Source organism: Urocitellus parryii, chromosome 12 (assembly GCF_045843805.1).
Source record: "Urocitellus parryii isolate mUroPar1 chromosome 12, mUroPar1.hap1, whole genome shotgun sequence".
NCBI lineage: Eukaryota > Metazoa > Chordata > Mammalia > Rodentia > Sciuridae > Urocitellus > Urocitellus parryii.
In genome coordinates this window covers 32,060,794-32,084,421 of record NC_135542.1, presented here as the reverse complement: position 1 = coordinate 32,084,421, position 23,628 = coordinate 32,060,794, and the positions used below count along the sequence as shown (strand labels likewise).

At 58.7% G+C, this 23,628-nt stretch overlaps 1 protein-coding gene across 3 annotated transcripts in view; it reads left to right on the top strand.

The window, feature by feature from the left end:
* Pxdn (peroxidasin) overlaps positions 1–23,628 on the top strand; it is an 80,582-nt gene that overhangs the window by 46,865 nt on the left and 10,089 nt on the right. For all 3 annotated transcript variants that reach the window (XM_026412849.2, XM_077791752.1, XM_026412848.2), the window contains 10 exons: positions 1,541–1,658; positions 4,293–4,462; positions 5,777–6,049; positions 7,401–7,517; positions 8,604–8,762; positions 9,893–10,005; positions 10,728–10,884; positions 16,329–16,437; positions 16,960–17,117; positions 20,824–22,327. In XM_026412849.2, coding sequence (XP_026268634.2) covers positions 1,541–1,658; positions 4,293–4,462; positions 5,777–6,049; positions 7,401–7,517; positions 8,604–8,762; positions 9,893–10,005; positions 10,728–10,884; positions 16,329–16,437; positions 16,960–17,117; positions 20,824–22,327 — 2,878 coding nt within the window. The remainder of the gene's footprint in view (positions 1–1,540; positions 1,659–4,292; positions 4,463–5,776; positions 6,050–7,400; positions 7,518–8,603; positions 8,763–9,892; positions 10,006–10,727; positions 10,885–16,328; positions 16,438–16,959; positions 17,118–20,823; positions 22,328–23,628) is intronic.

The following is a 23,628-nucleotide window of genomic DNA, read 5'->3' as shown; positions in this document are numbered from 1 at the left end:
CACGCAGTCTGCCATGCCCCAGGTCCAGGTGGGCGAGGCCTCTGCTTCGGGAGGCTCTGCCCTGCCGTGTCTTGAAGAAGCAGCTGAGTCCCTTGGCAGGTTTCTTTGAAGAAATAAGCAAACTCCCTGCCACTACCCCTCCTGTGGCTGCAGCTACCCCGGGGGCAGAACTCACCTGGGGGTGGGGGGCACAAAGGCCTGGCATCTCCTGGACGGGCAGAGCTCTGCCTGGCTCCTGAGTTGTGACTTGGTGTCCTCTGCCTGTCCTGCTGCTGCCTTCAACCCAGAGGTGCCCCACACCTTCCTGCCAGCTATCCCATGGCGAAGGCTCTGGGGAGCCAGCTGGGAGCCTCCACAGGGTGTCAGAGCTGAGGGTGCACTGGGGAGAGCCTCCCCACGCTCTGCGGCCTGCCTGCCAGCAGCTAATTGCTACTATAGCCGCTCTGTTGAGGTGTTGTGCAGACATGGGACACGCCACCTTGTTGAAATGTGCAGCTTAGTGGGTTTTAGGATATTTACAAAGCTGTGCAGCCTGAGCAATGAAACAAATAGTAACGGGTTTTTAAATAGCAGTGGAGAGCCAAGGGGGATTTAGAAAATGAGGTTCGAGGTTTATGCTCTAGAAAGAACTTCATCGGGGGAGGGTGCTGGAGGCCAGCCCACGGCTGCAGCAGTGAGGACCATGAGGAGGCAGACACGTGGCCAGCAGGCAGAGGAGTGGCGTTCCTGGCTGGGGCTGCCTGGGGCTGGCGTGGGGTCGCGTTCCTGGGCTGCTGTGAGGAGTCTGTGCTGACAGCCTCGCCCCTGCAGGCCTGAGGGCCAGGCAGGGCACACACTCAGCACACGGTTGCTCGTCCCTGTGTGGTGCCCTCAGCTTGCAGGAAACCTCAAGGCTGGGTTAGGGGACAGGTGGCCAGGCAGGGGGACACGGGCCTGCCCCTTCCTCAAGCCCAGCTCCTCACAGGAGCCTGTGGGGCTGGCAGCTGCACACACAGCTCGAGCCCAGGAGGGACGGCTGCTGGGACACGGTGCCTGGACAGCTGGGTGCTGATGGATGTGGAGCTAGGAGCCTCTGGCCTCAGGGACGTGAGCGGCTCCTGGCCATTCCCAAGCGGTGGGAGGGACGGCCCTCCTCAGGGTGGGGTAGGACGGCTGCCGCTGCAGCAGGCCCCTCCCTGCCCATCCTCAGGGCCACCAGCTCAGGAGCCGCCGCTGCGGCTCTCGTGTTTGCTGGAGCAGAGCCCGTGCAGCACCCGCTCGCCGGCGTTCCTCTAGCTGAAGGGCGCTCGCGCACCACTTGGAGGTCATCCCTGATGCTTTCCTGGCCACCCCCAGGCCAGCCCTCTGACATCCTCAGCCTGGCGCCTCGGAGCTGAAGGGTGCTGTGACGCTTCCGGGCAGAGCTGTCTCTGCAGGGAGTGTTTGTGGTCACGCTGCGCGTTTGGGAGTTTTCTCCTGATGGTAGGGATTCCGCCTGCGTTCTTATTTTGTCCACTCTGAGGTTTAGACTGAGAAGGTTTTCCCTCTTTGTTGGGCACAGAGAGGCCTCGGATCACGTCAGAGCCGCAGGACGCGGACGTGGTGCCCGGGAACACTGTGTACTTCACCTGTCGGGCGGAAGGCAACCCCAAGCCTGAGATCATCTGGCTTCGAAACAAGTGAGTTGGGAGTTGGTGCCACGCTCTGCACGCTGGGAGCACAGTGCTTCTGAGTCTCGTGCTGTGTCCAGGGGCTCAACGGTCACCACCCTGCCAGACACCACCTGATCTTCCTCTGCCAGCTGGGGAAGGCATCAGGGAGACGCAGCACCCGTGTGAAGTGGTGCCTCCTTCCTAGGCTCACCCCCAGGCCAGCCACAGACCTGGCCCTCATCACTCCCTGCCTGGCAGGAACCGGGCAATGTCCTGCTGGTTGGTCTCTGGCCACCCTCTTCCTCTGGCAGGGCCTCCTGGTGTCTGACCCTTGCGTTAGCAGGCTTTGGGCCTGGGCTTGGTGGCCAGACCTGAGGGGTGTCCTGGGCAGCGTCTCCAGCAACACCAGTGTGGGAGGAGGGCTGTGCTACTCAGGTACTGGGGTTCTGCCCTCTTGACCCAGGGCACTCCCTCTCCTTCCGAAAGCATTTCCAGGGGCTGATAAGCTGGGGATGGCCCCGCACTTGCCAGCAGGTGCTCAAGGACAACCAAGGTCACTCCTGGAAACTGACCCTTACATGCAGGCCAGACCGAGGTGGGCCCGAGTGTGGGGAGCACCTAGTCCCCAGCTGGGTCTGGATGTTGTGTGGAGGGGAGAGGGAAGGGAAGTAAAGGGAAGAAAGGACCACAGTGAGGTAGGGATTGGGTTGTGTGTGGGCCAAGGACTGGGGGCATCTGGCCAGGGGACTGGAGGGCACCTGGGGGCAAGTCCCTTGTCCATGTTGACGTGAAGCACTCTTAAGCATCTGATTTGAAAAAGGAATCCTGAGGAGGGAGTCCTGAGCATCCCCAGGTGCGCGAGCCAGGGGACCAAAAGGCGCCCTTGAGCCTCGTCTTACCATTGGTCAGGCTCCCCATGAGCTTGCTGGCCACGTCCAGGCTGGAAGGAGCCCGGAACTATCTCAGATCAGAGCCACGCCAGGGCCAGGCAGCTCAGAAAACACCCAGTGGCCCTTCTTCCAGCCAGGGCCAGATCTCAGAGCACATTCTCCATCTCGGGTGAAGCCATACTGACGGGCGAAGGTGACAGTGGTCAGGTGACACTGGACACCTGTCGGGGCATCGTCGAAAGGCGGCTCAGAACAGGGGAAGTTGTTGGAGGTTTGTGCCAAGTCCAGAGCTCTGGTCCTCATATCTGAAGGGTCCCATCAGCCCTGGGCTAAGTGTGAGACGCTGTCCAACTCTTCAGAAACCTCGTGGCCTCGGGTGGCTGGGGTCAATGATGAGACTTACAGTCCAGAATAGGACATTGTTACATTTCAGTGGTAGAGAAGCATAAATTTGGTCCAGAACCTTCATAGTGACATTTTATAAGTGAAAAACTCAATGCTGAAAGATACGATGGCAGAACCAAATGTGTCAAAGTGGGAGCCGACCTTGTGAGGTGTGACCTGTGCCCGCCTGCCTCCCCTGGGCAGCCTCCCCTGGGGGCCTCCTCTGCTGTCTACCTGCCTCCAGTGGCTCACTCGTGTCTAGAAAGGGACTGGGCCACGTTAGTACATCCCACTCCTGGGCCCGGGTGACGAGGTGAAAGCCTGGGCAGGGATGGGTTTCGCTGGGCACAGCAGATGGTGAGCAGGTGGGTGGAGGCGGTTGTGCTGCGGGAGCCAGCCTCCCTCTGGGGAGCTTGCCTGTGGGTTTCCCAGCTGCCTGGGAAGTGCTTGCAGTTCCTTCTGCCCTCGTGATGGGGCACAGTCCCCACTTTGCCGGTGTCTGGGGGCTCCGAGGCAGAGGTGGGCCAGAGCTGAGGCCTGCGTGGCTGGAACTTTTGAAGGGTTGCTCCATCCTGATGACTGGGTGGCAGACTTCTCTCTAGATCTGCTGCTTTCTGGAGCTGAATGCAACAGCCTGTTCTCGTGCCATCTAAGGGACGGCAGCCTGCCCCGCCCCCGCTTCGTGTGCCTCCGAACAGAGGGGCCTAAGGCAGATTCACGCAGTGGTCAGGTGCTAAAGGTGGCCGGGCTGGACCAGGAGCCAATGCCTGCTGGCCTTTCTTGCTGTGCAGGGTGGCAGGAGGTCACAGTGAGGACTGAGGCCTGGGCCCCACAGCCTGGGTGTAGCAGTGGTCCTTGCCCCTGGAACAGAGCAGGACAAGGGCCCACCGAATCCCCAAAAGGGACTGAGCAGCAGCTTCTGGGGTTTTGGTTCTTGTTTGTGCTGGGGTCAGTCCCCTGCCTCTGCCTCCCAGGTGGTGGGCCACGGGGTGCTCCCACGCCCATTGGTCTTGGGACTACAGATAGGTGTATCTCTCGCCTTTGGTAATTTCTTTTTATTTAATTTGCCAAAAACAAAGGAAGATTTTCTTCTGAATTTCCCCCATCTTGCTGCTTCTTCCTACTAGGGATGACAACCACTTTGGAAGGGTGAGGTGGGTTGAACGTGGGGTAGTGCAAACACCTGTGTGCACTGAGAGGCGCTCTCTCAGAAGTGCCGCTAAGGAACGGGCATCCTGCCATCAGGTCTTGCCCTCCCGCACCTCTCCCTGCTGCCTGCCGGCGCTCTGGGCCGCTGGGACCCTGTGCTGGGGCTGCCTGTGTCCGGGATGGGTGAGGCACAGCCTGTGCATAAGCATTCGAGAGCACCGGATCTCTGTGTTTGCAGTAATGAGCTGAGCATGAAGACAGACTCCCGCCTAAACCTGCTGGACGACGGGACCCTGATGATCCAGAACACGCAGGAGACAGACCAGGGCATCTACCAGTGCATGGCGAAAAATGTAGCCGGAGAAGTGAAGACCCAGGAGGTGACCCTCAGGTACTTTGGGTCTCCAGGTACGTGGAGGGCATTGCACAGGGGCCATCCTGACCATCTGCTTCCCCTTTCCTTGCACACCAGCCCAGTGAAGTAGGAAGCATTAGTCTCACGGTGGACATGGGGTTGTTGCTCGAGACTCCCAAAGCACTGGGCCCTAGGTGATTAATGAGGGGCCTCCGGCCTGTGGTCACCTCAAATCCAGGGACATGCTAGGACACTCCAAGGCAAATGCAAAGGCAGCCGTGGTCTTGCAGGATTCTGAAAAGTACTGTATCATGAACTACTGAAGCTACTCTTTCTACTTTTTTCTCCAAAATGTCACCACCCGTCTTAATTATGTGCTCCTGGTTTCTGTGTGCTTTTCAGTCTGTGAACCATATCTTTCTGAGTTCTCTCTCCCTTGCTGTAACACAGAGCAAATCCGTTTACCAATGTCGAGTCCTGGACAGCACCCTTGGAAACCATGACTAGGGTCCTACAGGACACTGAATGTTCACAGGAAGTGGAGTAAACAAAGACTGGAAGTGGCCTTCTGTGGACAGGCCAAGTTTTGCAAACAAACAGTGAAAAAATAATTGACTTTGGAGATTTTTGGATCTCAGATATGTGGCTAAAGGTTGTTGGCCCAAAGAAACACAGAAAAAAGATCTGTACAAATGTATGTCATGTTACATGCTTTAGAAAGTTCCTATGGGTTAAATTCCTACTGGGCTAGTTTCTTCGTGGAAGAGTACGTACAGTTTACAGTTTGGGTTTGGGCATGAATGGCTGAATTTGTCCAGGTGGGCTCTCGGTTCTGTCCCTACCCTGCCCACCAGTGTGTGAGAGCTCTATTTCCATTCACACCCATAGAACACATAGTAAATGTGTAGAATTTATTTATTTATTTTTTATAGATTTAGATTTGAAAAATATTATCTCAATGTAGTTTTCATTTTTCTTTTTGTGATGAAATTGACATTTTATAAGGTCTGAATGTGATTTAGAGACTATATTTTGTGCCAGTAGGAGCTACTGGCTTAGCAGGATGGGCACGTGCATGTAGAGCCAGCTGGAGTGAGCTCCAGGGGGCCGGGAGTCTGCCCAGGAGGTGGGCAGGCGCCCACCTGGCACTGCCGCTGCTCTGGGCAGAGGGGCCCGTCCCACCTATGCCCTGGATCCTCGTTATCTGCACATTTCTTGATAAAAAGAAGGATCGCAAGAAAGTAAGCGCATAAATTCTGTTCCATGTGGTTGAGATCACTGGAATGGATGAACAGCCTCAACTGTCAAGAAAAAAAAAAACCACAGTGAAACTGAAGAAATTAACTGAGGTTTTCTGTTTGTGACAGCGCGACTGGCTTTTGTGATCCAGCCGCAGAACACGGAGGTGCTGGTGGGAGAGAGCGTTACGCTGGAGTGCAGCGCCACGGGCCACCCCCCACCGCGGATCTCCTGGACCCGAGGGGACCGCACAGCCCTGCCCGCCGACCCCCGGGTGAACATCACTCCCTCTGGTGGCCTGTACATACAGAACGTGGCCCCCGGAGACAGCGGGGAGTACACCTGCTTTGCCTCCAACGGCATCGACAGCATCCACGCCACCGCCTTCATCATCGTCCAGGGTGAGCACCGCATGCGTGTCAGGGCCACCGGCTCTGTAGCCTGACCGCCTCCTCAGCGCTGTTCCCACAGCCCCTCTGGAAGCTGCCTGGCCTGCTCTGGCTCCACCAAAAGCCCCGCCCTTTGTCCCCTGGCTCCCTTTGTTATTTTTTTTTTTAATTTTAAGCTTTTATTTATTTATTTTTAGATTTTTTAGAAATTTTTTAACTACACGACAGCAGTGGAAAACATCACAATTCTTATTACACATATAGGGCGGAGTTTTTCATATCTCCGTATATAAAGTCTGTTCACGCCAATTTATGCCTTTGGGGGTTTTTTGCATTACAATTCTTAATACACATAGACCACAATTTGACTTGAATTGGGTGTCAACATACTTTTTTTTTTAATATTTATTTTTTAGCTGTCATTGAACACAATACCTTCAGCCCCTCTGTCTGTTTTTGCCCACAACACTCACTCACTCACCCACTCGACTGATTGTCGTGACCATGGATTGCTGGTTCTCTTCAGCACGGGGCTTTGCCTGTGGGCTGTGGTGTGGACAGCCCTGAGCACTGGGGGACATGAATGCCTATGTCCTCTGGTGGCCATCAGTCCTGTACCTTTCAGGCAGCTTTCAGTCCTGCCCTGAGGTCAGCATCTAAGCGCAGGACCTAGGGAGTAGGCAGCTTTAAGATCATTGCAGTGCATTTCCAAGCCACTTAGTCGATCCTAAACTGAGTAAGAACTTTTAGATGACATGCCAAGTGGGGTGTCCATCAGGAAGCCCTGAACAATGCCCAAGAACAGACTGTGGATGACTCGTTCCCTGGCCCACGCCTCTTCCTTCAGCTGGGTCCTGCCCCCGACAAGCTGCCACTCTGTTTCCCTGTGCCCAAGTCATCGTTGTGGGCTTTTCCTTCCTTGAGCTTGTCCCTTCTGTGAGATGGGCTCCCACCCTGCCCGTAGCTTGCTGTCATCAGCAGCAGTGACAACTTCCCACTGCACCCAGCTGCACCAGGTGGGGTTTTAACATTTGCAAACACTAATTTAGATGAAGGAACCAGTGTCTTTTTGCTGGTCTGTCTCAAGGCTGAGCTACCCTGTCCTCCCTCTCTGGACACATTGTAGCTGCCTCTGCTGGTGCACAGAGCTGCAGTGCAGACCTCTCTGATGCTGAGGATACACCCTCTTTCTGGGTTCCTTCTGCTTTGCTGCCTGGGTCTTCCTCCAGTGCCTCCGCCTTTCACACCTGCAGGTGCACAGTGCACCACGGTGTGTCCTGTTGCAGCCCTGGGCACTTCCTGGTGCAGTGTTTTTGTCCGGTGCTCTCCTTCAATGCCCATTTGAATGTTCTTCCTTCTGAAGCTCTTCCGCAGTTCACTGTGACTCCTGAGGACAGAGTGGTCATCGAGGGTCAAACGGTTGATTTCCAGTGTGAGGCAACAGGCAACCCGCAGCCGGTCATCGCGTGGACCAAGGGAGGTAAAACACCAGCCCGGGCCTGCGGGGCCCACAGCTTCAGGACATGAGAAACCAGCTCTTGCAAACCTGGCATCTCCCAGACAGGGCGAGCAGAGGCCATGCCCCACGGGACAGGTGCTGGGAGAGGGCAAGGTGCCCATGGGTCCACAGCACAGGTGGCCAGAAGGCCACGAGGCTTTGTCCTTGCTAAAGGACTTGAGGTGCCTGCCTCTGGATCTATACATCTTGCCTTTGATCAGAAGCCTCCCATCTCATAGCATGAGGGTTGCAGCTCTCTGGGTCCCTCATGGCACATGCCAAAGCACATGGCCTCAGGCTCACTCTGACACCCAGAGTGCCGGATGTTGGTGTCTGGCTGCCAACAGTGGGACTCTTGGGTCCCCCCAGCCACATTTGGAAGAGGCACAGCCCAGCAGGATGGGGCTGGGGGCGGGCGGGCACCCAGGCTGCTGGGGAAACACCCAGACTGCCAGCCTTCTGTCCTCAGCCCAGGGGCGTCCCTCCAGACACCATCCCAGCCACCCCGGCTTGAACAGAGGGCTACCATGTCCACTTGTCCCACCAAGGGACCCAGTTCAGGGCTACTGAAGAGCAGACACATTCCCGTCCTCAGGCAGCTGCCCTGTGGGATCTGCAGAGGCTTCTCCACCAAGGACTGTGCCAGCCCCTGCTTGGGGGAGCCCGGACTTCCCAATGGCTCCAGCCCCAGCTCCTGTCCTGTCCTCTCTTCTCAGACACACTGGGGTCAATCCCTCCAGCCCCTGAGTCACCACGCAGTCCTGACCCCCTGTTCTCCCCCATTGTGAGTTCTTCTTAGCCCCCCTGCTGGGAGTGGCCAGGTGCAGGGCTGTGTTTGATCCCTCCCTGAACTGACCCCACAGTGTGTGTGGCCCCCACCTGGGCATTTGAGGGCGTCGGCTGGGTGGAGGATGACTTGCTCACCCACTGCTGGGACCAGCCACCTCCTGGCCCAGGTGAAGCCCAGCTCCTCCAGGCTGCCATTTCCAGAGAGAAAGTCCTTATGCCCCGCAGGCTGCCTCCTGCCTCACCCAGCCCCTGCCGGGTGACTGACGCTCCCCCTTGCAGGCAGCCAGCTCTCCGTGGACAGGCGGCACCTGGTGCTGTCCTCAGGCACACTGAGGATCTCGGGGGTGGCCCTGCACGACCAGGGCCAGTATGAGTGCCAGGCCGTCAACATCATCGGCTCCCAGAAGGTGGTGGTGCACCTGACCGTGCAGCCCCGAGGTAGGCGCTGCGGGCGGGGCGAGGGGTTGGACCCGGCACTGGGATCTCTGCAGCCCACTCTCCTGACACCGGCCCTCCTCCTCGTGTCTGATGCCCCACCAGAGTGTCCCCAGGGTGTTTCCGTCACAGCCCACCCGGGCTCTTTCGCTCTGTCTTCGTGGTGCTTGTACTGAGCGTGGTTAAGTGACCTGCTGATGGGAAGCCCATTGCTTCCCTTGGGTTCACCGGGGACTCTGGGAAGAACCCCCAGCTGCCCTGGCCCGGGGGGCTGAGGGCCGTCTGGCTCTGCAGACCCGGGCCGTCCCCAGGCACACTGTCTCCTCTCCCCCTTGCCCTTGGGCTCCTGTCTTCCCTGGGCCTCCTGGAAGTCTCACTTCCTGCTCCCCTAGATAGAGGAGGCCAGCTGCCCGCTCCCTCCTGGTAGACCAGCATGGAAGGGTCAGGGAGTGTCTCCAGCACAAAGGCCCCTGAGCTGAGGAGGACCGGGCCTCTCAGGCTACACCTGCCCTGCAGAGATGGGGCAGAGGGCAGAGGGTATGTTCAGGGCCCTTGGCTGCCCTGAGAAGATCGAATCAAGACCAGGAGAGCGTCCTGGGGGCCTCTGGGGGCCTCTGGGGGCCTCGTCCCTGATCAGCCCTCCGGGTGGGCCCTGGGCTTTATGGATGTGCCCTTCGAGTCCCTGATTGTCAGGACCTGCCCTGCTCAGTGAGTGCAGGCAGTGGGGTCCTGAGAGGCGTCCAGCCCTCCGCTGGTACTCCCTCCCTTCTCGAATGGCTCTCCTGCCTGGAGCAGAGGCTCTCTAAGCCTCTGGCCCCGTGGAACGTGCGGCCAGCAGTCTGTCCTGCCCCTGTGTGGGTCAGGGCACTCTGGGCACCGGGGCCTGGGGAGTCCGGGGGGCTATTGCAGAGGACCAAGTTGCTGTCCACCTGTGCGGCTGCTCTTGGGGCCCAGGGTGGAAGCAGTGAGATGGAGGGTGGGGGCAGACCACCTCTTGTCCCTCTGGTCCCCTTGCTCTTCCTGGTTGCCACCGGGAGGCCGGGAGGTTGGTCGCCCACAGCCCCTGGGTGGGCGTGACTGAGGTGGGGTTTCTGCTCCTCTGAAAGCTTTCTGCCGTCCGTGCTTCCTTCTAGTCACCCCAGTGTTCACCAGCGTTCCCAGTGACCTGACGGTGGAGGTGGGCACCAACGTGCAGCTCCCGTGCAGCTCCCAGGGCGAGCCACAGCCAGCCATCACCTGGAACAAGGTAGGAGCCGAAGCCACCCCCCTGGCTCCTCTGTGGGCGGAAGGGTGCAGGCGGCTGCCACCTTCTACAGATGTCCTGCAGCAGGAAAAGGCTCCTAGTCGGAGCAGGTGCACGCGGCGGTCCTCCCTCTCCCTCCAGCCCCCTCTGCAGGTCTGCAGCCTCATGGACAGTAGAGACAGTGCTCATGATTTGACTGATGAATTGATCTTTATGTGGCTGTCACTGCTCAACCCCATACAAAGATGCTGATTGAGCTCAGTGTGGGCAGGACGTGCTCCCTGGGGGACCGGTGGCCATGCCAGGCTCCCCTGAGGGCACAGTTCTCAGGCCAATGATGTCCCGGCCCCCTCCAGCTCCTTCAGCCTGTGGCCTTCTCCGCGCACACCTGGACCCTACCTGTGACTTGTCTTTTCTGTCTCCAAGTTGTCCTGGGTCCCAAACACCCTGCCTCAGGGACAGTCCCCGGGGCCCATCTCTCCGGGCCTCCCCACCGTAGCTCGTAGCCCAGGGGGGTACCCCGAGTGTCTCTGCGCTTGTGGTGAAGCCTCCTTTGTACCAGGCTCTGCCCCTGTGAGAGGTGTGTGAGAGTCCTGGAGAGTCCCCGGGCCGCTCTGCGCACAGCCTGGGGCGCTGTCCCGCAGTCCCAGCCACCTCCCCACTCTCAGGAAAATCCCCTGGTTTCTCAGCTTTTGGCTGAGACTCTTTTTATTGTTTTGCTCCAGGATGGGGTTCAGGTAACAGAAAGTGGGAAATTTCACATCAGCCCTGAAGGATTTTTGACCATCAATGACGTGGGAACCGCAGATGTGGGTCGCTACGAATGTGTGGCCCGGAACACGATTGGATACGCCTCGGTGGGCATGGTGCTCAGTGTGAACGGTACGGGGTGCCCGGGAGCCTGGGGTGTGCCCAGGCCAGCCCTGTCCCCCAGGTGAATGGCACTGTTCAGGGTGTGCCCCTGACGAGGCTTGGCCAGGCGGGTTCTCCGGAGCCACTTGGATCCCAGACTCACGGGCTTCTGAGCTGTGAGCACAGCTGGTCACGTGCCTGGTGCCTGCGCCGCTGTGCTCGGGGTGGATGAGGGGGTCAGTTTTGCCCAGTTGCCAGGGCAGCAGCAGCAGGTGCCAGGTCACCGTGAATGGAGGCTGGGGCATGGGAGGCTCTGAGCAGGGCTAGTCCCTCATGGCCCACCCTGCTGCAGTGTGGCCTCCACTCTGGGCATGTGGGGAGCCACTGGGACGTGCCCATGGGTAGAGCTGTGAGCGTCCTCCTCTCAGGGGCCACTGTGCCGTGGGCCAGGCTTGTCCGCCGGCACAGGAGTATGGTCCCGAGTCCCATGACAGCCTCACCTCACGGGTGCTGGTAGCCATGGAGATGCGCGGCCAGGTCCTGGGATGCTGCCCAGAGCCGTCTCAGGCCAGCAGTGCACTCGGGAGCGGGGTGACCGCAGGGCCAGCCAGAGCCCTTTGGTGCCATTCTCAGTAAAGGAGGCCAGTTTGGGAGGAGGAGGGTCAGGGGTCATTTGAGCGGTGAGCCATGGCCTGCAGCAGGCCCTTGGGATGGACGGGTCTGGAGCCCGGGGAGAGATGAAGGCTGATGGCAGGAACAGGAGAAGTTAGGTCCTGGGACTGTGAGGTCACCTGGGACTGGCCCACACCTGGGGTGAGCCAGCAGCCAGTAAGGCAGGGAGGACAACTGGTGGAAAGATGCCCGAGTGACCCGGGGAAGCTGGCACCAGAGACCCGAGCGGCTCCAGGAGGCCGGCTCCCGCAGAGACAGGAGCAGGGGCTGTGCCCGGGGAGGAGGAGGGGTCGGGGCCGAGGAGTGCGCCTCGGCAGCTGGCGGGGACCCCGGGTCCCTGCGGTGGGTCAGGCGGCCTGGCCCTCGGGCCTGCCCGCCCCCAGGGGGACACAGCTGCAGCCACCCGGCCGCTGAGGCAGCCTGGCGGGAACCAGGTCCGGTCCTGGCCAGCTCCGCTCGCAGCAGCTGAGTAGAGGGCTAAGCGCGTGTGTGGTTGTGCGGTGTGTGGTGCGTAGTGTGGTGTGTACAGTGTGCTGTGTGTATAGTGTGCTTTGTGGAGTATGGTGTGTGTGTGTGCTGTGTGGCTGTGGATTGTGGGTATAAGGTCTGCTCTGAGTGGTGTGTTGTGTTTGTGTGTGTACACTGTGCTGTGTGTGGTGTGGTGTTTGTGTATGGTGTGCTGTGTGTGGCATTTGTACACAGCTGTGTGTACACTGGTGTCTGTGGTGTGTTGTATGTGTGCACTGTGGTGTGTGCTGTGTGGTATGTGTACCCTGCTACATGTGCCATGTGTAGTGTGTGCTGTGTTGTGTGTGTGTGCTGTGTGCTGCATGTGCCATGTGGTGCGGTGTGTGGTGGTGGTGTGTGTACACTGTGCTGCATGTGCCATGTGGTGTGGTATGTGTGTGTTATGTGGTGCGTGTACACTGTTGTTGTGTGTGCCATGTGGTGTGGTGGTGTGGTGTGGTGTGTGGTGGTGTGTTGTGGTGTAGTATGTGTGGTGTGTGGTGTGGTGGTGTGGTGTGTTGTGGTGTAGTATATGTGTGGTGTGTGGTGATGTGGTGTGTTGTGTAGTATATGTGTGGTATGTGGTGTGTGGTGGTGTGTGGTGGCGTGGTATGTGGTGTGTGGTGGTGTGTGGTGGCGTGGTATGGTGTGGTGTGTGGTGGTGTGGAGTGCTGTGTTGTGGTGTAGTATGTGTGTGGTGTGTTGTGGTGTAGTATTGTGTGGTGTGTGGTAGTGTGGTATGGTGTTGTGTGGTGTGATGTGTGGTGTGGTGGTGTAGTATATGTGTGGTGTGTGGTAGTGTGGTGTGGTGTGGTGTACTGTGTGGTGTTGTGGTGTGGTGTGTGGTGGCGTGGTATGGTGTGTGGTGGCGTGGTGTGGTGTGGTGTGGTGTGTGGTGGTGTAGTATTGTGTGGTGTGTGGTAGTGTGGTATGGTGATGTGTGGTGTGATGTGGTGGCGTGGTGTGGTGTGGTGTACTGTGTGGTGTTGTGGTGTGGTGTGTGGTGGCGTGGTGTGGTGTGTGGTGGCGTGGTGTGGTGTGGTGTGGTGTATGGTGGTGTAGTATATGTGTGGTGTGGTGTGTGGTAGTGTGGTGTGGTGTGTGGTGGTGTGGTGTGGTGTGGTGTGTGGTGTTGTGGTGTGTGGTGGTGTGGTGTGGTGTGTGGTAGCGTGGTATGGTGATGTGTGGTGTGTGGTGGCCTGGTGTGGTGTGTGGTGTGGTGTGTGGTGGTGTGGTGTGTTGTGTAGTATGGTGTGGTGTGTGGTAGTGTGGTATGGTGATGTGTGGTGTGGTGTGTGGTATGGTGATGTGTGGTATGGTGGTGTGTGGTAGTGTGGTATGGTGATGTGTGGTGTGGTAGTGTGGTATGGTGATGTGTGGTGTGGTGTGTGGTATGGTGATGTGTGGTGTGGTGTGTGGTATGGTGATGTGTGGTATGGTGGTGTGTGGTAGTGTGGTATGGTGATGTGTGGTGTGGTGTGTGGTATGGTGATGTGTGGTATGGTGGTGTGTGGTAGTGTGGTATGGTGATGTGTGGTGTGGTGTGTGGTATGGTGATGTGTGGTGTGGTGTGTGGTATGGTGATGTGTGGTGTGTGGTGGCCTGGTGTGGTGTGTGGTGGTGTGTTGTGTAGTATGGTGTGGTGTGTGGTATGGTGATGTGTGGTGTGGTGTGTGGTGGCGTGGTGTGGTGTGTGGTGGCGTGGTGTGGTGTGGTGTGGTGTATGGTGGTGTAGTATATGTGTGGTGTGGTGTGTGGTAGTGTGGTGTGGTGTGTGGTGGTGTGGTGTGGTGTGGTGTGTGGTGGTGTGGTGTGGTGTGTGGTAGCGTGGTATGGTGATGTGTGGTGTGTGGTGGCCTGGTGTGGTGTGGTGTGGTGTGTGGTGGTGTGGTGTGTTGTGTAGTATGGTGTGGTGTGTGGTAGCGTGGTATGGTGTGGTGTGGTGTGTGGTAGCATGGTATGGTGTGGTGTGGTGTGGTGTGTGGTATGGTGATGTGTGGTGTAGTGTGTGGTATGGTGATGTGTGGTATGGTGGTGTGTGGTAGTGTGGTATGGTGATGTGTGGTGTGGTGTGTGGTATGGTGATGTGTGGTGTGGTGTGTGGTATGGTGATGTGTGGTGTGGTGTGTGGTATGGTGATGTGTGGTGTGGTGTGTGGTATGGTGATGTGTGGTATGGTGGTGTGTGGTAGTGTGGTATGGTGATGTGTGGTGTGGTGTGTGGTATGGTGATGTGTGGTATGGTGGTGTGTGGTGGTGTGGTGTGGTGTGTGGTGGTGTGGTGTGGTGTGTAGTATGGTGTGGTGTGTGGTAGCGTGGTATGGTGTGGTGTGGTGTGTGGTAGCATGGTATGGTGTGGTGTGGTGTGGTGTGTGGTATGGTGATGTGTGGTGTGATGTGTGGTATGGTGATGTGTGGTATGGTGGTGTGTGGTAGTGTGGTATGGTGATGTGTGGTGTGGTGTGTGGTATGGTGATGTGTGGTGTGATGTGTGGTATGGTGATGTGTGGTGTGGTGTGTGGTATGGTGATGTGTGGTGTGATGTGTGGTATGGTGATGTGTGGTGTGTGGTGGCCTGGTGTGGTGTGTGGTGGTGTGTTGTGTAGTATGGTGTGGTGTGTGGTATGGTGATGTGTGGTGTGGTGTGTGGTATGGTGATGTGTGGTATGGTGGTGTGTGGTAGTGTGGTATGGTGATGTGTGGTGTGGTGTGTGGTATGGTGATGTGTGGTGTGTGGTGGCCTGGTGTGGTGTGTGGTGGTGTGTTGTGTAGTATGGTGTGGTGTGTGGTATGGTGATGTGTGGTGTGGTGTGTGGTATGGTGATGTGTGGTATGGTGGTGTGTGGTAGTGTGGTATGGTGATGTGTGGTGTGGTGTGTGGTATGGTGGTGTGTGGTAGTGTGGTATGGTGATGTGTGGTGTGGTGTGTGGTATGGTGGTGTGTGGTATGGTGGTGTGTGGTGGTGTGTGGTGGTGTGGTGTGTTGTGTAGTATGGTGTGGTGTGTGGTATGGTGATGTGTGGTGTGGTGTGTGGTATGGTGATGTGTGGTATGGTGGTGTGTGGTAGTGTGGTATGGTGATGTGTGGTGTGGTGTGTGGTATGGTGATGTGTGGTGTGATGTGTGGTATGGTGATGTGTGGTATGGTGGTGTGTGGTAGTGTGGTATGGTGATGTGTGGTGTGGTGTGTGGTATGGTGATGTGTGGTGTGGTGTGTGGTATGGTGATGTGTGGTGTGGTGTGTGGTAGTGTGGTATGGTGATGTGTGGTGTGGTGTGTGGTATGGTGATGTGTGGTATGGTGGTGTGTGGTAGTGTGGTATGGTGATGTGTGGTGTGGTAGTGTGGTATGGTGATGTGTGGTGTGGTGTGTGGTATGGTGATGTGTGGTGTGGTGTGTGGTATGGTGATGTGTGGTATGGTGGTGTGTGGTAGTGTGGTATGGTGATGTGTGGTGTGGTGTGTGGTATGGTGATGTGTGGTATGGTGGTGTGTGGTAGTGTGGTATGGTGATGTGTGGTGTGGTAGTGTGGTATGGTGATGTGTGGTGTGGTGTGTGGTATGGTGATGTGTGGTGTGGTGTGTGGTATGGTGATGTGTGGTATGGTGGTGTGTGGTAGTGTGGTATGGTGATGTGTGGTGTGGTGTGTGGTATGGTGATGTGTGGTATGGTGGTGTGTGGTGGTGATGTGTGGTGTGTGGTGGCCTGGTGTGGTGTGTGGTGGTGTGTTGTGTAGTATGGTGTGGTGTGTGGTATGGTGGTGTGTGGTGGTGTGTGGTGGTGTGGTGTGTTGTGTAGTATGGTGTGGTGTGTGGTATGGTGATGTGTGGTATGGTGGTGTGTGGTGGTGTGGTGATGTGTGGTATGGTGATGTGTGGTATGGTGGTGTGTGGTGTGTGGTGGTGTGGTATGGTGGTGTGCTGAGTGGTTGTGTGCGTGCGCCACGCTGGGTGCCTCAGCAGGGAAGCACCCCGTGGAGGTGGGCTGGTGGCAGGGCTGTGGCTGAGGCGTGGGTGGTGGAGGCCGGCCTTCAAGGAGGCCAGGGGCTGGGCTTGGCTGCTGGCCCCTGGGGCCTCCAGATGCCTCCTGAGGCTCTTGGGGTCACGCCCCTCGGGCCCGGGATGTGGCGTCCTCAGCTGCCGCTGTCCTGGGGGCCGCCTCTGCTGCGGCCAGCCGTCGTCCCCGGGCCTGAGCTCTGGGTGGGATGGAAGGGGCGATGCCCAGTGACCGGGCGTCTGGGTGGGTCTGGTGAGTCACGGGTGGCTTCCTGGCAACCTGTGACCTTGTGCTTCCCAGTTCCCGACATCAGCCGAGACGGGGACCCCTTTGTTGCCACCTCCATTGTGGAAGCGATTGCCACGGTGGACAGGGCCATCAACTCCACGCGGACACACTTGTTCGACAGGTACGGGGCGGGGCGGTGCTGGCCTCCGGTCCCCTTGCTGGGTGCGGGCGGAGAGCCCAGGGCCCCGCACAGAGCTCTGCCCCGTCTGGTCCCCAGAGAAACTTGGAGTGTCACCGTCACGAAGGGCACGGGCTCTGACTGGGGTGTTAGGAGACACAGGGACGTGCCCTTCCTAATAGAAGGTGGACGCTGAGGGCAGGCAGACGGTTTCCGTGAGGCTCAGTGGCCTGGCCGAGGTGGCCTCCCGCGCCTGCTCTGCTGGCGGAGCCGGCTGCTCTCTGCACCTGGGTTGGGATGCTCTGTGCCCTTCTCTGATGCCTGATTAACGGTTTGTTTTAGTGTCTCTTGGCTCTTGTCTGTCTGTCCTTGTTCTCTTGCCTTCCTCTCCGGATGAGTCAGGTACGGTGCCTCCCGTGGTCCAGAGTAGCACTAGAGACACACAATAGCTCCAGCACGTTTGGACTCTGGCGGGTTTTGACGCCACACCGTGTTTCATGGCTCCTCTCTCCCAACTCCTGTCAGCCGGCCTCGTTCTCCAAATGACCTGCTGGCCCTGTTCCGGTACCCGAGGGACCCCTACACAGTGGGACAAGCCCGAGCGGGAGAGATCTTCGAGCGGACGCTGCAGCTCATCCAGGAGCACGTGCAGCATGGCCTGATGGTCGACCTGAACGGAACCAGTCAGTACCGCGTCCCCTCCCTGCCCAGCGTCCCCACAGCCCACGTGAGCCCTGAGGGCTTCCGGCACCTTCCACCCCAGGCTGGCGACGGGCACACAGTGTCGCAGCTAGGGGCTCTGCTTTGGGCCTGAGGGGGGCTGACCAGGCTGTAAAGGCCTGTCCAGGCTGTCTGCACCAGGTCCTCCCTGGGAGCATGATGACCCTTGGGTGGAGGCTCGAGCGGGTCCATGTGTGGGTGCTGGGCAGTGGGGGGTGTTTGCAGATTCCCAGCGTCTGACCAGGCAGCCCAGGCGGCGGCTGGGGGGGTGCCGAGTGTGAACTGCCCTCTGCCCTGCCCACCGTGGCCCTGCAGGACCAGAGTGTGAGTCTGTCCTGTTGGTGGCGCCGACAGGCCCCGCAGACCTCGGTCCTGCCCTGTGGCTCACGTGCACACAGAAGGAGGGAAGGGGAGCAGCCGTCCCAGGCCGCGTCAGAGCGGCTTCCTGGGGTTTCTGCGTCTCCAGGCAGTTTCCACAGGCCTTTTAAACCATCATGGCAGAAGGTGACTTGGGGCTTCACATGGCTGCCCGTGAACGTGTGAGAGGAAAGGGGCGTGGGGTAGGTCTGCAGGCACTTCTCTCCGGAGCTGGGTGATGACGGGCGGTCCTCATCCTGTCCTGTCCCAGAGCCGAAGCTTCTAGGCACTGCCTGGTGACAGGTGGACTGCAGCCCCTGCCTCCCTGTCCTGGGGGCATCCAGCCTCCCTACTGGAGGCCTGGGAAGAGGGAACAGCCTGGTGTTCCAGGTGGGACTGCAGCTGCATGTCTCCTTCCGCCAGGGTCTGGGCACCTCTGCTTGCTGGGCACAGCTCGGGGGGGTGCGGCAGAGGCCGTGTGTTCTTGGGCACCCCAGCCCTCCCCAAGGATCAGGTGTGGCTCCTCTGTTCATGGCCTGTCGTTCTCCGGCGGCACAAGGAGAGAGTTGCCAGACGTCACTGCTGGCTGCGGGCTGCCTTTCTCACCCCCAGCCTGGACGCCCCTGTGGCCCTGCACGACCAGCCCCTGGGGATGCCAGCTGCACATCTGCCCTGTTCAGATTTGCTCAGCTCCCTGCCAGTTCCGCCTGTCTCCGTGCTAGTTAGGGAGAGGGCTGGGAAGGCACAAATCCACAGCACCCCCACGGCCCCACCACGCTGGCCTTTTCTCTGAGTGGCAGCTGGAGCTGTCCTCACCGTCCACCCCCCACCCTGGTTGGGGCACATGCTCCACCCCCAGGCCTGGGGATGTGGCCACATGAAAGAAAGGAGACCCTCAGCCCCGAAGGCCCAGCACTCCTGATACGCACAGGGGCTAAGCCAGGAGACCAGCCCCCGGGAGCCGCCCGGGCAGTGGCGGCAGGCAGCCCTGCTGGGGGCAGGCCCACTCCAGAGTGAAGATGGTACTTGATGGGGGACCCCAAAGAGGAGAGGCCTCCTGGGATGAGGGGCAGCAGGTGCCCAGGCTGCGAGGCAGGACGTGGGCAAGTCAGTGTGGCCGGAGCAGAGGGACGGTGCAGGAGAAGGGATGGGGAGGCCGTCGCCTGCCAGGAAGGGGCTCAGAGACAGGTTTTCTAGCAGAGAAACGGGATGGTCCTCCATGCTGTGGTGCCTGGCAGGGGGCGGGGGCACAGGCAGCCCAGCCCTGAGAAGCCAAGCGGGGGTCTCGACTGCTGTCTGCTGGGGCTGCCAGGATGTCTGCCGTGGCCAGTGCCAGGGAAAAGGTGAGCATGCCCCAGGCAAGCCCCGAGGCCCACGCTGCAGCAGAGACGTGTGGAAGGAAGACTCCTTCTTGGCTCTCTGGGTTTTTGGTGCTTCTGAGGTTCAAGACTGAGGGTTTTCTAGACTCCCTGGCTGTAGCTGTGAAAGCAGCCAGACTTGGTTCTTCTATGCGGGAGGTGTACACTGGAGGGGCAGGGAGGCAGGTAGGCTGCATCCCCTCTGCTCTCCCTGGGCGCCGGGGTTTCTGAGAGCTCCTCCCCTCCCTGGCCCAGGAAGCCTCCCCAGGTCCCTTCACGCCACCTGCTGTGTGTTCTGGGTGCCATTTCCTACAGACACTAGCAGTCTCCTTTCCTCTAAGGCCGTGTGGACACTGCAGCAGAGCTGGAAACGTGGAGTCTTGGCTCAGGACTCAGCAAGTGTGTGGATCCTGTGTCCATGTATCTGGATATGTGCATGTGTGCACAGTGAGCAAGAGTGCATGCCTGTATCCGTGTCTCTTGCATGTGTGTGAGCAACAGTGTCTGTCCTGTGCCCTCTCTGAATATGTGCACATGACCACGTGTAAGCACGAGTACATGCCTTCCCAGACCCAGTGGCCACACTATCATCTCAGCAGCTCAGGAGACTAATGCAGGAAGATCACAAGTTCAAGGCCAGCCTCAGCAACTTAGTAAGACCCTGACTCAAAAAACAAAAAGGGCTGGGGCTGGGGTTGTGGCTCAGTGGCAGAGCACTTGCCTGGCATGTGTGAGGCACTGGGTTTGGTTCTCAGCCCCACATATAAATAAATAAATAGAAGAAAGGTCCATTGACAACTAAAAACATATTAAAAGTAAAAAGGGCTGGGGATGTGGCTCAATGGTTAAGTGCCACTGGGTTTAGTCCAAGGTTCAAAATAAAAAGAATGCATGTCTGTGTCAGTGTGTCAGAATATGTGTATGCGAGCATGTGAGCAAGAGTGTGTATTCTGCGCAGTGTCTGGATGTGTGTCCATGGGAACAAGAGCATGTCTGTGTCAGTGTCTGGTTATGAGCATGTGTGCGTGTGTGAGCAGGCCTGTGAGCACGTGTATCCGAGTGTGCCTGTGTGTATATAGATGTGCACACGAATGTGCTCACACAATGGTTCGAGTGTGGAGGGATGTTTGTGCATGTGTGCACATGTAAAGTTCACATGTGTGGTTCAGTGTGCTCACACGTGAGGGTGTCAGCATGCCTGTGCTGTCATGATCTGTGAGAACACATGCGTGCCTTGTGCCAGCTTTCTGGCAGATCCCAGGCACGCTCCAGGGAGAGGAGCGTTGAGGAAGGCCTTGTGAGTGTTTGGGCAGTTTGGGAACATGAGCTCTGAGTGAGCAGAAGTCTGAGGGGAAGACTGGGGCCCTCACTTAGGAAGAGCTGTCCCCTGCGTCACTTGCCTGGTGGGCAAGTCTGGACTCCTGCAGCTGGGAGGTGGGCTGAAGGTCTCTGAGCGGCCCAGTGACCCCCTGGAGCCAGCGCCTAGACCAGATGGAGGGCCATCTATGCTAGGGCTCGCCAAGAGGAGGCTCTCGGAATTGAGGCAAGCATCGTGAGGATCTGCCTCTGGATCATGCTGGAGCAGTGGTGAGGAGGGCGTGTCCTAGGGGTGTTTGGTGGCAGTTGATGGGCTTCGGTTGTGCAGTGATGGGCCTGGGGAGTGGCCCTGCCAGTGAGCAGGAGTCAGGGGTGTTCAGTGGTCTTGGGGTGTATTTCTTGCCTGTTCTCCCCGAGTAGCTGCAAGCTGGGCCACATGGGAGAAGAGAGAAAATGGGAAGGTGCAGGTGCCTCGCTCTGTCAGTGTCACCACAGTGGAGCTGGCCTGGAGGCCCCAGGCCCGTGAGGGCTTCATGACCAGGAACCGCAGGGGCACCGGGCGGGGCTCTACCCAAAGGCCAGAGGGGGCTGCGAGAGGCCCCCGCCCCTCAGGAGGCAAGCACCGCCTGTGTTGCAGGTTATCACTACAACGACCTGGTGTCCCCGCAGTACCTGAGCCTCATCGCCAACTTGTCGGGCTGCACCGCCCACCGGCGTGTGAACAACTGCTCCGACGTGTGCTTCCACCAGAAGTACCGGACCCACGACGGCACCTGCAACAACCTGCAGCACCCCATGTGGGGCGCCTCGCTCACGGCCTTCGAGCGCCTGCTGACGGCCGTGTACGAGAACGGCTTCAACACACCCCGCGGCGTCAACCCCCAGCGGCTCTACCACGGGCACGCGCTCCCCATGCCCCGCCTGGTGTCCACCACGCTGATCGGCACGGAGGCGGTCACGGCCGACGAGCAGTTCACGCACATGCTGATGCAGTGGGGCCAGTTCCTGGACCACGACCTGGACTCCACGGTGGTGGCCCTGAGCCAGGCCCGCTTCTCCGACGGGCAGCACTGCAGCTCCGTGTGCAGCAACGACCCCCCCTGCTTCTCTGTCATGATCCCACCCAATGACCCCCGCGTGCGCAGCGGTGCCCGCTGCATGTTCTTTGTGCGCTCCAGCCCCGTGTGCGGCAGCGGCATGACGTCCCTGCTCATGAACTCCGTGTACCCCCGGGAGCAGATCAACCAGCTCACCTCCTACATCGACGCGTCCAACGTGTACGGCAGCTCAGACCACGAGGCCCGCAGCATCCGGGACCTGGCCAGCCACCGCGGCCTGCTGCGGCAGGGCATCGTGCAGCGCTCCGGGAAGCCCCTGCTGCCCTTCGCCACCGGCCCCCCCACCGAGTGCATGAGGGATGAGAATGAGAGCCCCATCCCCTGCTTCCTGGCTGGGGACCACCGCGCCAACGAGCAGCTGGGCCTGACCAGCATGCACACGCTGTGGTTCCGCGAGCACAACCGCATCGCCACCGAGTTGCTGAAGCTGAACCCGCACTGGGACGGGGACACCATCTACCATGAGACCCGCAAGATCGTGGGGGCAGAGATCCAGCACATCACCTACCAGCACTGGCTGCCCAAAGTCCTGGGGGAGGTGGGCATGAAGATGCTGGGCGAGTACCGGGGCTACGACCCCAACGTCAACGCCGGCATCTTCAATGCTTTCGCCACCGCAGCCTTCAGGTTTGGCCACACGCTCATCAATCCCGTGCTCCAGAGGCTGGACGAGAACTTCCAGCCCATCGCGCAGGGCCACATCCCCCTCCACAAGGCCTTCTTCTCACCCTTCCGGATCGTGAACGAGGGGGGCATCGACCCACTGCTCAGGGGTCTCTTCGGGGTGGCAGGGAAGATGCGTGTGCCCTCTCAGCTGCTGAACACCGAGCTCACGGAGCGGCTCTTCTCCATGGCGCACACAGTGGCCCTCGACCTGGCTGCCATCAACATCCAGCGTGGCCGGGACCACGGCATCCCGCCCTACCATGACTACAGGGTCTACTGCAACCTGTCCGCCGCCCACACCTTTGAGGACCTGAAGAACGAGATCAAGAACCCTGAGATCCGCGAGAAGCTGCGAAGGTGAGTTCTGGGAAGCCGCTGCCCTGGCTCCTGTGTGGGCACCAGTGTGACTGGCCACGGGCTGTGCTGCTGCTGTGTGTGTGTGGCACCGCACGGGAGTGAGAGGAGAGCGCCATTGGCCACCCAGTGTAGGGGGCGCGAGGGCGGAGCCCAGCCAGGTCTTCACTGCCCAGCTGCCCAGCCTGCTCAGGAGGTGAGCTTTGCTGAGCCAGGACAAGCTCCCAGTCAGTTGACCCAGTTGTGCTTCTAGCCAGGGTGTGGCTGGACTGAAGGCCCAATTACCCTAGAATGTTCCAGAACTGAGGCTGTGCTGAGCAACTCAGGCAGGTGGATCTGGCTTTCCTGCAGCCCCTCCACTTGCCACGAGTCCCCACCAAGTGCCCTCTCTGAGCAGCAGTGGTCGTGGGGACATGGGCCACAGATAGGCCTTCACCTGGGCACAGGAAGCTGTCAGGCTTGGCACACCTCTGAGCACTCGTGGCAGCCCATGGGAAGTCCCTGGGCACAGAGGGGATGGAAGAAGACAGACCAGGAGGGAGCAAGTCCTCTAAGTCTGCAGGCGGCTGGCCCCTGCAGTCCAATGGGTGCCCTGTCCAGCACAGACCAGTCAGCCTCCAGGTTCCTCGAGAAGCAGCTTCCCACCGAGGTGCTGGACCTCCAGGGTGCCTGGACATGGAACAGAGAGCGCAGCTGTGTCCTGCAGGCCCCTGGGAGCTGGGGCTGGAGCAGAGCCATGTTTGTGCCCACGGAGGAGCCCACTGGTGTGCCTGCTGCTGACCAGAGGCAGAGGCCCTGGCTACGTGTGCCTCCTGTGTGCTCTGTGGGGAGTGACCTTTAGGACTCCAGTGAGCCTGGAACCATGGCTCCTGTTGACCAGCACAGCCTTTGAAAACCGTGAAACTCTGGGACGTGAACGACCTGTAGAAGTCATCAGTGTTTGTTTGTAAGCCAGTATTTCTGAGGAATTGGAAGAATTTGGTAAAGAAGTTAGTAATCTGACACTTCAGCTTCCTCCTAGTCCTTTGGCATCTTTGTTAGAAAACATTTCATTATGGCAGATATATTTCCAATGTATGGTAGAATGCAGTTCCACTCTGTTAAAGCTGTGGCTGTGGCTACATACTGGTCCTTGTCCATACATCCATGGACAGAGGCCCGGCAGGCATAGTGGATGGTGGGTTTTCCCTGCAGAGCAGTGGGGTGTGTGGTTCAATTTGCTTTCTTGGGTTTTTCAAATCTTTGATAGATAAGTTGGGGCCTGTACATTTTACACCCACAAAATACAAAGTAGGAAAAGGTCT